General features: G+C 41.2%; 1 protein-coding gene across 2 annotated transcripts in view; it reads right to left on the reverse strand.

Annotated features, from left to right (window-relative positions):
- Positions 1–2221: 2221 nt before the first annotated feature.
- Positions 2222–14465, reverse strand: part of LOC308286225 (CTD small phosphatase-like protein) — a 29752-nt gene continuing 17508 nt past the window's right edge. The window contains exons 2-8 of one of the 2 annotated variants that reach the window (XM_080727191.1): positions 14209–14366; positions 13793–13825; positions 12420–12521; positions 9728–9784; positions 7960–8052; positions 7199–7384; positions 2222–6033 (exon numbers count right to left, since the gene is read on the reverse strand). In XM_080727191.1, coding sequence (XP_080583317.1) covers positions 5908–6033; positions 7199–7384; positions 7960–8052; positions 9728–9784; positions 12420–12521; positions 13793–13825; positions 14209–14366 — 755 coding nt within the window. In that variant the 3' untranslated portion in view covers positions 2222–5907. The remainder of the gene's footprint in view (positions 6034–7198; positions 7385–7959; positions 8053–9727; positions 9785–12419; positions 12522–13792; positions 13826–14208; positions 14367–14465) is intronic. The other variant, XM_080727192.1, reaches the window with a different exon arrangement.

Genomic DNA, 14465 nt, shown 5'->3' on the forward strand with positions numbered 1-14465 from the left:
CATCAAGAAGGGCCTGTCCTTCATGGCGTCTAGGCATCCCCTCCAATGCAATGCTTTGTTCAAGAGTCTGTAGCATTACAAAGAACCACTTCCATACAGAATGGAATGAAGTCTTTTCCTCCCACTATTTCTCATTTCAAGACAAAGCGTGAGCTTGTATTACCGGTAGGCCATGTTATGACATTGCCACTATTCCAAAGCCCGTTCGGGTCCTTTTTTTGGGGTGGGTAGATCATGTTGAGCTGGTCATTTTAAAAGTAGCTCTCAAGTCAAAAAAGTGTGGGCACCCCTGATTCATGGCAATACGATGCAATGATGACATATTCCTTTTTTTTTTTATCCCACAATTACGTTTTAAGTGTTAAATAGTATTTAACACTTAAAACGATAGTGAACACAACATAGGAAATCCAGACTGCTCACCAAAGATCCACATAATGGGAACGGTGTTGCTCTACTATAGATCTCAGACTTAATGACAGACTTTCATTATAAAGTTTAAGTTAAATGTTCCAGTGAGTGTAAAATCTATGTGAAAAAGAATTTTGTGATTGCACTGATGGTGCAAGATTAGCTCCGGATACAGACCTTCTTCTAGACTGCTGGCCTCTGAGGAGACAAAAACCTATGCTAGAGCGAGAGTGCCTGGAAATGCTGTGCGAGTGTGTACATATGCGGGTGTAAGTCTGTGGTATATTAGTAAGGGGAGAAACTGGGAACTGCATATTGTGCATTCATATTTCTATGTTTCATGACTGTTTTGTGTAATTCTGAACCTTGACCACCCAGATTTTTCCTATCTAGGATACCGTAATAAGGTTTACCATACTAAATAAATAAAATCAACAGCTTGTGAACTTTGGATAGTACACACCTTAGACACACATTATGCTCCATCTAATGTCACATACAGAGCTGGCTTGCACACATTGTAGGCCCTTTAGGTAGGAAGAAATTAGTGGTTAAGGAGTAAAGGACTCAAGGGCACAACTCGTGAAGGACACAGGAAATATAGTTGGGTGTTTTGTAAATTCCTTTAAAGTAATAGTAATGGTGTGAGATTACCTTAGTTGAATGCACTCAATAACATTCCCATTATTCTTCAATAGACTGTACTTTTATCTTCATTTTATCTTGTGGATACTGTAAATATCAGTGGTGGTAAGTAACTTTGGAATGTAACGTCACATTTTGAAAGTGTAATTTAACATTTTGACATTAGAAGGTACCATGAACACAACATTTTGGAAGTGGAACGCAAACAACATTTTGGATACTGAGTAGTTTTACTTTTGGTAGGCTACTATAAATACTTTTTGTACTTTTACTGATACCGACTGCTGCCCCTGCGACCCGACTCCGGATAAGCGGTTTTAATATGGATGGATGGATGCAAGCTATCACCTACTGCTGAGAGAAAAGTTGTCAGGATGATCAAGTGTAAACCTAGAACCACCAAAAAGCAGGTCTGCAAAAAGAAGCTGCAAGAACACAGGTGTTAGTGTCCACAGTCAAATATGTTTTACATCAGAAAACCGATAATAAATTCATAAAAATAAAATAAACTTTTTTTTGTGTGCCAAAGTAGTATTTGCTCTAATCAACCCATTTCAGAAAATAGGACAACTGTATATAGGCCTATAGTTTGGCTATTTGGAAATTGCTCATCTACAAGCTCACAACGCGTTACAATGTTTAGTAAGCTTGCATAATGAGTACTTTAATTATATTTTGTAATACTTTTGTATTTTTCTATATTGTGGTATTGCTACTTTTACTTAACTAACAGATTTGTATTTGTTAAAGATTGTACTACTAGACTCACTAGAGTACAGAATGGGCTATCATTATGCATGTCCTTTCTGTTAAGACATTTTCTAGTGGTTCAAGAATCACAACAAAAAGGGATGAGAAATACAGCATCTCTTCATAAAAAGGTGCTTTTATTGTGACATGTCTGGAAGGAAATATGCAGCAAAATCATGGATAACTCTGTAAAGAGAAACTGCAACCAGGGCACAGTAACATCCCTCTCATGTCATTTATAGTCCTTAGCAGGTACACACAGGAGGATTCATGGAACTCTTAACCACTTAAGCCAGTGTTTCTCAAACTTTTACATTTCAAGTCTCCCCTTAACTCTGACAGTGTACGAATGGAACCAAATGGACCCGTTTGGACCCCTAACGGGTCCATTTGGTTCCATTCGTATAATGTCAGAGTTACAGAATTGTATGGGTCCATTTAGACCCCCCTAAAGGAACCCACAGAGTCCCTGGAATCCACTTTGAGAACCACTGACTTAAGCCATGGTACAATGAACAGAACAATCTGTAGCCGATTACAAGCTCAGGGCCAGTCACATTGTGATGCATTCTGAGCTTGTAGATTGGCCATTTCTAAAGAAACAAAATGATTTTCTTTTTGAGATTTGCCCAAAAATAGGGACACCGGGGTTAATCACACTCGCCTAGTGACGATCCTTTGGCCACAAGACAACTTCAAAAAAGGATTCACCACATGCATGTACAGTACAAAGCATGGTTTCAATTAACCCTTTTATTATAGTTGAAAGAGAGCAGAGGAGGAAAGTGAAACTGGGGTGTCTGGGATGAAACCTGAAGTTTGCATTTACAGTAAAAGAGAACCAACGTGTAAAAGAAAAGAATAAAAGCAACTATGGAGAATAAACTGAAATATGAATGATGACTCAAACACTTTGGTGTTAAAGTCACTATAAAAAGGGTACTCTGATTATGAGTGGGGGTTTAAAAAAAAACACCCAGTGTGATCCTGTAAGGGGAAACAGACACACATCCAAATGCATGAGCACACACAGACACATCTGACAGGGAAGACGAGACCTGAATGAGAATTGTGTTTTTTCTTTTTTTCTTTTTTTTTATATCAAAAAGGCAGTGAGAGGGACATTACTGAGCTGAAAGAAAGAAAAACACCAGTCGATACAATGGGTAATATGCAACTTTTCAAAACCAAATACTGACAAAGGTAACTAGAAAAATATCACAATGATACAAACAATGTCTTCAGAGAAAGGTTGTCAGAGAGGTTGAGAAGAGTAGGCCAAACACTTCTTATAAAATGACATTGCATCGATTCCGTCACCATGAGTTTAACACTCACCCAAAAACATTTTTAAACGTGTATTTATGCCAAAGACACAAAATAATTATGAATGAAGGAGCAGCAACATTATGACTGAAAGAGAATCCTTGGAAGCATTCTTCCATGAAGCAATATTGGCCATTATTGGGCCTCTTTTTTTTTTTGTTTTTTTTTTTTTAGCTTCTCGAGAATAATCAAAACAATAAAAGCAAAAAATGTTTGTTGGACACCTTCCTAAGGACTGGAGCCAAGCAGACTTTGTTTCATTGCTTGATAAAGCACACAGCAAAACCCTCGTCAATTTAACTGAGTGTACAAATGGGACATTATGGATATGCAGCTCTGAGTGAAATGTACATTTGTACGCCAACAGTTAAATGAACGCTTCAGGATTATAGTGTTCTGCACTAGATCCTATACGGTGGTAACAATAGGATCTTGCCACAGGCAGTAAGGCATCATTGCCGTGATGAGGTGATATTCGTTCCGTACGCGTGCGTGCCCAGGCAGTGTGTCAACCGGGGCTGGCCCACACCATTTCCAACCCCATCCCCCCAGAAGCAAATCCAATTTGAGATTGGTAAACTAATTCAGAAGAATATAATTCTCAGGAGAGTGGATGTGTACTACATACCATATCAGTTAATGGTTACCAATTTGTCTAAAAAATAACCAATCAACTAAAACAGCTTGTATTGACTGTTGTATTCTTTTTTTTTGTGCCTATTTTAAAATGAATGCTTGAAGATTCATTCATGAACACCACCAATGAATGGCTGAATAGGGGCCAGCCCTAGTTTGGACCAAACCTGTATAGCTAGCCTTTATGAAGTGCTCCAGACTCCTAAAACGAAAAACTAAACGCTGGGATGGAAAAAGGTTATTGCCATGGTAACGTATGTTGCAGCACTCTGATGTGCGTGGATCTTCTCCAAGTATGCCCAATTTATGCTCCATCGTATGACGGTGTCGCGCGACGAAAATGGCAGATATACAAGCTCACTGCACATCTCATCCAAGACATGCCATGAGCTCGTAGATGGGCTATTTTCGGCATGCGACGCTGACATACTGTACAACGAATTATAAATCGGGCTTTAGGCACTGAGGTGAAGAGCAGATAGGAGACTAGTGTGTTTTACACTGGTTTTACACTAGATTGACCAAGGCCAGGTCACCGCTGTGTGTAAAATCAGGAAGGACAATGTGGTTTGAACACTGTCTAAACTCAGTCCATTACTATCCTATTCTAAAGACTAAAATCAATTATAATTAAAAACAAAAACATGGCACTCTAACCATTTTAGCTGTAAGATTCCAGACCATTTGAATCAACGAAAAGGAATACCTTTGCAACTGTGTACAATGAACGAGTGACATTTGGAGGGAGGTCTCCCCCTACAGGTGAGATGACTACAACTGCAACACTTGTAAAAGTGCCAAGAAAATGCTTTGCATACCTGTCTAAAAGGACAACAAGGATCAAAAAGTAGGACCTGTTCACATTAAAACTAAGGCTTAATTCAACATCTAAAATCATCGATCTCATAAATGTCTATTATGTTATAACTCCAATGACAGATTTGTTTTCTAATGAAGACTTTGGGGGGCTGAATTACCATAAATAATATTAGGACTACATAAACTGAAAGATCTTATTTGGCATATAATAACGTGGGGGAACAAAACAAATGGCACAATTTGTCAGTGTGAAGAACTTACACTTACTTGCTACTGGGGCCAAACTTACACAATTGCAAACATATTCCTTTGCTTAAAACAAATTAGACACTATTCTATGTATAATGAATTATGGCTAAAGAAAAAAAGAAAAATCACTTCTATATAAATGGCACAAGCAAAACTGGAAAAAAAAGAATAACATAATACAATAGAGATGTGTACCCAGCGTTTGATGATCCAAAAAATAAAAAAAAATAAAAAATAAAAGATCGATCTAAAATTAAACAGCCTGTCGATAAAGATATCCCCATGTGTGTGTTCACTTTAAAGCATATCATCAAAGTTTGAAGTAGTCCAGAAATATGCCATGTACAAAATATCTCCCCGTTTAAAAACGACATTCACACAAGGCACTTCATTCAGCATGAGAACAAACAGAAGAGTCACAGTCCTCTCACTACCAGAAAAATGCCTGCATAGCAACAATACGAAGAACTAAATCTCTTTCGTGTTTAAAATCACAAAAGAAATTTCAGACGGGAAAAGAAAGGTTGGGTTTATATATCATTTCTTTTTTGGTTTTAAAATAAGCACTTCTCCAAATAGTAAAACTGTTTTTGTTTTTTTGTTTGTTTGCTTGTTTTTTTTTTTTTTTTGGAAAATAAAGACTAGAGCTCGTTCCTCTTTGCATATAGTCCCCCAAAATATTGCAACTCTCTGTACATTATTTCTGTCCGGTGTGGGACAATTTCTTTTTTTTTGTGTGTGAAACACAGTGCTCCTGGGATATGGAGTGCCTTCTTTTCCCTCCTCTCCACTCCCTGACTGTGGTCCGAAGGCAGCCAGTCACTGGGCGATTGGTGCGCGCGTGCGTGTGTGTGTGTGGAGGATGATACTTGGAGGGACGTTTCCACAGTGAAACTCCAAGACGTCCCCCCCTTGTGGCAGAGGCAAGAGGGAAGGGCATTTGAGGGAGCTTCTGCCTGAGTCCGAGAGATGTCATGTGGTCGTAAGAGGGGGAGGTGCAGCAGAGAGCGATGTGTAGAGAACTTAGGCCACGGATTAGCAGTGGTGGTGCTGCTGCTGCTGCGTTCACTGCTACCTGCCTCTAAGGTTCTGCAGGACACCATAGACCTCGTCCTCCTTGCTCAGTCCCTCAAAGAAAGGCAGCAGGTCCAGGAGCTCAGTGTCATTCATGTCATCAAACCAGGACTGCACGGGGACCTAGTCATGGGGAAGATGTCAATGATCTACCGTTAAGTAGCCGCTTCTGTAAGACTTCCTCACCAGCATTGGCACCATGTTCAAGTGTGGCAAAATGAGTCATTGAGTAATAATTGTTACAGCCTAAAACAGACAATAGGGAGTTTAAGCAAGGACGGTTTTCAGGAAGGCTCCGCAAAGTACAGCTGTTATGACGCAATCACTGTAGCAGTCAAAATCGTTAAAGGACAACTCCGCCCTAAATCACTTCTAGGCTCATTTTCCTACTTATATTGATCCAAAAAGACTGTCCATGGGGTCTATTAGGCAGAAATGCCCCTGTTGTCCAGTTTCCCCAGCAGAACCTAGCAGCTCTCATAGCATAGAGTGGAGCCTATAAGCCTATCGCTTTTATTGTTTATTTTTTTATTGTGGGCAAAAGTGTTTTTATTTTTCATGAATGTAGTACTAGTTGTCATTACAAACCCATCCATGTCATCGTTGTCCCACACAAGCCATCACACTCTGCTAAATAGATGTTATGCTTTTATGTGTTTTGCCAAATCCCGGGAGAGATGCCCTGTGATTGGCCAGTACAGTCACTTTGATTGGCACTTGTGCAGAATGCTCACCCCAAAACATTATTTATGAGATTGTGGTGGCTTGTGTGGGACAATCAAGACATGGATGTGTTTGTAATGACAACTAGTAACACATTCATGAAAAATAAAATCCCTTTTGAACACAACAAATAGTGTGAAAGTGATAGGCTTATAGGCTCCACTCTAAGCTATGAGAGCTGCTGCGTTCTTCAGGGGAAACTGGACAACAGGGGCATTTCTGCCTAATAGACCCCATGGACAGTCTTTTTGGATCAATATAAGTAGAAAAAATTAGTCGGTGACGGGTTTTCACTTCCCACCCCTTTTACTGAACTCTTTGGTTCCCATGCTGCAGACGTTGTAGGCGCTACGTGAAAAGGTAGTTTCTGCCATAGTAGGAAGGGCTGAGACGTCAAGCAGGTTTATCTATTGAGCACTGATACATTTCCGGTTACCAGAGCGGACTGCCGTAGCCGTACTTGCTTAAAGTCCCTAATATAAAGGGACTGGGACACAAATAATTCATCTGACCTGATGTCTACAAAATGTTATGGATTTTCTAAGACTCTGCTGAGTGAACTTACAGCATTTTCAGGGTGGAAAATATACGAGGCAGGTGAGTTGTCAAGGATGATGACGTTGTTGAGTTCTCGACCCAGCCGACTGAGGTCTTTGACGTAGTTCCCTCTGTGGAAAACGCAGGATTCTCTGAAGAGCCGGGCACGGAATACCCCCCACTGGTCTAGCAGGTCGGCCACAGGGTCAGCATACTGTTTGGATCCACATGTTAGACTGATATGTAGACAAATACTTGATACTACGTGAATTCCCATGTAATACTCTTATGTCATATGTCCACTATAAACAATATATTAGAGATTTATCGTGGCACATGATATCAGGTATAACAAACGCTACATTTTTTAACACTGCCTAGATTGACAGCTAGGTAGCTATCAAAACAACATGCACACAAACTAAAAACTACACAGAAGGGAGGGCGCAGTCCATTCTTCATTGCAATATTGACCTAGAAGCAAAAATGCCTTGGGAGCTAACAACTACAGGACATCACTTACAGCTAGCCTCTAACTCATGGCGTCTTCAAATATTGGGGGATTTAACATGACTACTGTTCTGTTCTCTCTTCTCTCCGACTTACCCATGTTATCAGGGGTTACTATGAAAAAGACAAAGGTGTGCGCCAGAACAGAAGGAAGTTGTGACAGGTTAGGTTAGCAAGACCACCAGACAACAAACCATAAACAAAATGCTACTTGTGGCTGCTATGGTGACCAGTAGCGTGTTGAATTCCAGAAGATAAAGGCGAAAGACTTTAACAAACCTTGGCAAGGCTAGCCGTGAAGAGCACACATTCAAACAGCTCTCCCATCTTCTGAAGAAACTCATCCACGTAGGGTCTCTTTAACACATACACCTGGAGCAACGCAACAGGTTTTAGTGTGGGTATTAAGAGTTCAGGAAGCATCAGCATAGAAATGAACGTTAGACCAGCAGTTCCCAACCTTTTCTCCTTGCCCCCCCCCCTTCTTAAATCAGATAAAGCCAAAACCCCCCACACATTCACGCTGGAGCTGTCAGAACTGGCCAAAAATGACTTTTGAATATCAACCATCAACACCACGTGGATTCGATCCATTGTTGCGACCGTAGGTCGCAGTTTAGTATACGAACGGTCACAGCTTGACCGTATCTCTGTCTATAACACCTGACACTGTGGTTCCCCTGACACATCACTGTGACATCACGTGACATCACAGTTATGTCAGATTTTCAGAGCAGGGATCTCCATATATGGGCATAAAAGGGATTGTATGTATGATAGACAACAGAATCCATATATGGCCAAGACAGATGACCAAGACAGATGGGCAAGGTTGCTTTTCGCCCTTAGGCATCTTACTGGTATATTAGGAAATATTGTATACAGTAAAACGTAACTCAAACACAGTAGAAGTCTCTTTCTTTCTTCTATTTCTTTGAGATACTTGTGGCTTGTGAGATCAAATGAATAATTATATTTATTTTTATTTGCCTCCTCATTTTAATAAATCTGTAATGGTTTAGATACAAGCCCGGACTTATCTGGAGAACAGAGATACATCGCTTCAAGGATGTGCTCATTGTATACTGTGATGGAATCTTTAACCTCGACATGAAATGGAAAATTGTAATCAAAACAATCCATTTGTTTTTGGTTTGAATCAAATTAAAGTAGGCTACAAGAGAAATCTGACAAGGAGGGAGTTTAACCGTCGCTTTTTCGGTTGAGTCCCGTAGGCATAAACTGCCTGCCTTCACTACCAAATGAATCACCCGTTTCAGCTTGACGTTGTGAGAGTAAAAGGGTGTGCTTCCTAGTACCGAGCGAGTCTGGTTACTGTGAGTGTCTGAGGCAGCTGATTTGTGCCAGACTAATCTACAAGCCCATGGTGTGTGTGTAGAATCAGTGAAGCATTGTGTACTTGGCGTGAAATAGGCGTTCTACATGCTCACAACGCCTCGCAACGCAAGGCGTTGTGAGCATGTAGATCTGCTATTTTCACAATAGAACCGTGTTGTACAAAATGTAATGCCTCAACTCGTGCGGTGGGAGGGGTTCCCAGTTAAAATATGATTCCTTTGAGGGTCGCGGCCTGAAAAGGTTGAGAACCACTGCATTAGCTAAATACAGACAAGTAATAAGATACTATAGCTATAGCATCACTGTAGCGTTGAGATTGTAGCCTATATTGAGTACTCTCTAGGATCATCACCGACAGGCTCTCTACAGTCTGTGTGTATGATTTGAGGTTGGTCTTCTTTTCATCAGAAATGCCCAACATTATGGACGTGCATTTATACAATAGAGACCCCAACCACTGTCTTCTTCCTCTGAAGTCCATGGCTGCCACCCAGTGCAAGTAATCATGAATAGGCCAACAGGGTATACACACAGCCTATCCTGGATTACTTGAACAGGGTCACAACCCTCCTCTTATAGACATCATCTCACTGCAAGTGAGACAAAGGTGTCACTCTCATTCCTGTTAAAGAAATAATAATAATAACCCCACAGTCAATTTATTCAAAATACAATTCATGTCCCATACCTGATGAACAGTACCATCGATCTCCACAGGAACTATGAAGTCAGCATTGCTGATGGGCTGTAAGGCACAAAAACACCACCATCAGTGTCTCTCTCTCACACACACACACTCACAGACGGTGCAATGCTGCAGCTAAACAGCAGAGGGCGCACACGTGTTTCCCCAGCAAACAGCCATGCCTTGTCAATCTCACAGGGAAAAGAAAATAATCTGTCTCTTTTCCCACCAAAACAAACCCCTCCTCCCTGTCCTTTTTACTTACTCAACCTTTCTAGTAATCCAACAGACTCGACAACAAGATGGCAGCCCTCAGAGAGAAGAAACTGGACGGGAGGTGGAGCAGAAAAGAGGAGGAGAGAAAAAGTGGCCGAGGGAGCACTACGTTTACTCTCAAAATTGCGACACCCAGCCATTCAGAGAGCTTTCACATGAACCCATTTAGGCCTAGAATTATTGAATGCTTTAACCAGTGAAAAATAGCAGATATATAAGCTCACAGCGCGGCTGCGAGCTTGTAGATCTGCTATTTTTGAAAAAGTCGTGAAAATGTGTGCAAATCTTTGAATATATGTATTTTCAAAGCGAACGTTTGTAACTCAAATTTTGCTTCTGTGGGGTCCCTGGAACTAAATATTTTGAGATGGGGGTCCGTGGCCAAATAAATATAATTTTGGGGGTCCTTCACATGAAAAGGTTTGAGAACCACTGACACAGTAGTCTCTCAAGAACAGACTAACTGAGCTCCAGTTAAGTGAAAAGGACCTTTTCTTTGACTATGGCTATAGCCAGATGAGATTGCTGACATAGAAACATAGGTTTTTCAAAAAATCTTATAGAATCGGGTCAAGACACTTATAGAATCGGGTCAAAATTATAATTTTCACGATTTTTCAAAAATAGCAGATCTACAAGCTCACAGCGCGGCACTCGGTGCCGCGCTGTGAGCTTGTATATCTGCTATTTTTCAATAGTTAAAGCATAAAATAATGATACACAATATAGTGTACCTGTTCTGAATGGGTAATGTAATAAAACGAAACCAGGGGGAAAACACCAACATTAGTTGGTGCTTGTCGATGACCTCATCAAGATCAAAGACTGTTGTTACATTAAGATGGTCTCTTCTCTAACCATATTTTTCTAATTAATGTTCTGAGACATAATTTCCATATTTACTAAACTGGCTTTGTTTACACAATGATTTCATGGATTCTCTCTCCCCACTAAAAGGTTTGTATGTAGTTCAATAAACACACTTGTGGTTTGCATTATTGGTGGGTAAAACAAAGTTAAAGAAGGCTTATTTGGATGCAGGGCTTAAAGCCAAAAAAAATCCCAAGACTGAAATGTATTTTCAGGCCATGTCCCAAAATGTGATTTTGCAGCGCACACCAATATTTGGGGTGTTTCCCTGAACTGCCTGCCTGCCACTGAATGTGTGTGTGCCAATCCATGCTTCATTTTATACAAGTATCTTCTGAAGTTCTGTTGTATTCTATGCTAGTCTGGCCAATTCAAACTCTCATATCTTGAAATTATAACTGCTTATAATTGAGAATGAGAACTTTAGCCAAAAGAGGTCTGGTGTAGAGGGGAAAAAGAGCAGACTAAGTACAGAGTGAAAGGCCTTTTTTTGTATTGACGGTTCAAGCTAGTGGTTAAATATCTGAAAACACAAATTGACATGATTCCAAAATACACTGATGATTGTGCTGTCTAAAGATGAAACTATATGGAAACAGGTTGTGGGGGTCCCCGCTTCATCTTTCTAAACTAAGGTGTCCCTGGCCTGAAAAGCTTGAAGACCTCTGGACTAGACTTAAGCGTTTACACTGGACGTGTTGCGATTGAGCAGTACGCTATTCAATATCTATCAGATAAACCACCAAACTCACTCACTCACTCACACACTCACGCTCTAACGCTCACGCTTATCTACGTTTATCTATTCACTCGCTTCAGCAACTGATCCCAAAGTTCACATGGTATTGGCCATTAGCATTATACCAACGGTGACGGAGCCCGAATTTCATTTCTCCCAAATTAAAGCTGTTTATTAGCGTTTTCTTAGCCTGTTGTCAGGGTTACGGTCCGTTCCTCCAGGCCATGGGATCTGTAGCCCCACATACACACCCCTCTCTCTCACAGTTAGGAATGTGCATTCTCTCTCTCTCTCTCTCTCTCGCTTTTACCAGGTGCGTTTGATGTGTGTCTCATCTTCCAACGGGTATGAAAAAACTATGTGGAGCAAGCGCATTCATACTTCTATTCACCTAAAAATGATTTTAAATTATTTGTATCCATCATAAATATACACTCCTCCATGAGCTGCTTCTTACATTATGATGCTCCCACATATTCTCACGCACGCACCAGCTACAGTAACTTTCCCCACAACCCACACTCTGCACATATTTTGGAGCACATATCTTCGAACGGGTAAGGTCTAGTTAAGATAATGTAAAGATGCAACAAACAATTGGATGTTCAACTCAAGTCAAAGAGAGTGACAGCCAGCGTGCGTGTGGGGGTTGGAGCAAGGCTTCAAGTGAAAAGGTTTGGTGTCAATGCGACAGAGGGACACATTCCCCATGATTCAAGCAATGTGATAATTCTGATTGTGTCCAGTGTGAATGCGCCTTTAGATCAGCTTTGGGTTGCTGGGGCAACAGCATTAGCCGTTCCTTTTTACCTTGAACGAGCTATGGACGAGGGTCTCATCCAAGTCGATCACAACACACTTCTTGCCATAGTCGGATATGTTCATCTCTGGTAGGAGGTATTTGGCTGGAGGCTGCAGGGCAGACAGAGCACATCATGTCAGAGAGGGCAAGGGAAGAGAGGGAGATGTACTGAGAGAGAAAGAAGTGTGAGAGGGAGAGCAAAGAGAGAGTGATAGGGTGAGAGCATCTGAAAGAAAGAGTGGGAGAGACCATGAGTAGGAGAGCGCAATAAATTAATTGATCGTATAAGTTAATGTGAAAGGCTGAGCAGATAAGCAAGCACCATGTTAATTTTGTGAGGGGTCTATTAGATCTCAACTGTCAACAGGAAAAGCCCCTTCGGCTACCACACACAACCCACTAACTGTAATGCCATCTTTAATCCCTCAGATTATCATTTCTTTGTCTAATCTGCAGGGATTAAATAAACCATTGTCACACATTCTCACAGACAGGCGCCATGCAACAGTTAGCAGCTACTGCAAAACTGGCCTTGTGGAGATTCCCCCTGAATTTAGCAATAACTGGCAGAACATGACAATTTACAACCCAGTTATTAGATAACCCCTTTGAGCTAAGAAGTAGGAACAGTATCATATTTTAAGCTCAATGACATCAGGGAGTCTTTATCTTAATGTTTGATGTGATTACTGTGATTACTGGGTTGACGACTGGGGCTTCATTAGATAACGAGCTCACTTTCAATTCCTTACTTGAATAATAAGATCAATTAGTCCAATCTTCTTAAGGGAGCAGAACTAATGTCAAAGTTGGTGTCAGCTATACTAAAATCGGAAACCAAAACAGTCTAAACCGTCTTAGTTTTTGCTCATTCTTAACTGAACAGAGACCACATCAAAATTATTTATTTCAGCTGTGCTAAGACTGGGTTTCGCTTCTCATTTGCAAGCGTAAAACTTCATTGATACCATTTGGGCATGGTTTACTCCGTTAGTGTCAAAGAGTTTTCTACAAACATCCAATAGACTGAGCCTACGTTTCAACAGCGGGCAACAGCTGGTGACTGTGGGCGATGTCGTCCAAAAGATAAAACATTTTCATGTTTTTGGGCGACGTTTTCCACTATCGCCTGCCATCGCCAGTAGTTGCCGTCCGACCGTCTCCTGCTGTTAAAACCCAACGTGAGTCATTAGGAGTCATGCAGGTGCGACATTGGGGCAACAAACAACTCCCATATGGCTAATTGCATATTTACTCTCAGCTGAAAATTTGCTGAAGCATAGCAATGGAGTTAAGATGCTCCAGAGTGGAGAAGCCCCCATCAGGCAGGATGTGAGCCCAGTCGGCCTGCATGCAGAGGAAAAAACAAGTGGATACATACACAAGGGACAGGGATGACCTCGACCTGGTCACACTACAACACGAGAGAGATAAGAGACATACGTAAAGACAAAGGGTCAGGAGGGAGAACAAAACACTAACGTGTCCAAAAAGGGTGAAAAGAAAAGGTGTGTACACACTATAGTGAAAACACTATTCACACTCATGGACAATTTACAACGGATGAAAAATATGGTCAAAAGTCAACATAGGATAATAATCCTGGATTGTTCTTTTAAAAAAAAAAATTTAATGACAGATGATTTGTGTTAAGCCGAGTTACTGGCAAATTTTGTAACATGCAATTATCTTGCCTGGTGTCACTGTGAAAAGTCAGAGCTTCACTTCACTTTCAAATGGGTACGTTCAAGGGGTGTGTGCGCGCGCGTGCGTGCGTGCGCAGGGGTGGGTGCTCACCTTGGGAGGTGTTCCATTCTCCTCCACAGGCGGAGGCAGGGAGCTGGTGGTGCTGTTGGAAGCCGGTGGTTCCACATTGTAGTTGCGGAAGCAGCAGAACAACGAGCTGAAGATGCTCCGACTCCTCTTCTTCTTTAGACTGCTCTTGGACTGTGACACTGACGAGACAAGAGGGGGGGGGGGGGGGGGGGGGCAGTGTATAGTGAATTATTCTCGCTGTCGGGTGGAATGTCCAAAACTGTTTTTCACTTTTCAAG

The sequence above is a fragment of the Nannobrachium achirus genome, assembly GCF_963921795.1.
Source record: "Nannobrachium achirus genome assembly, chromosome: 5".
NCBI classification, from domain to species: domain Eukaryota; kingdom Metazoa; phylum Chordata; class Actinopteri; order Myctophiformes; family Myctophidae; genus Nannobrachium; species Nannobrachium achirus.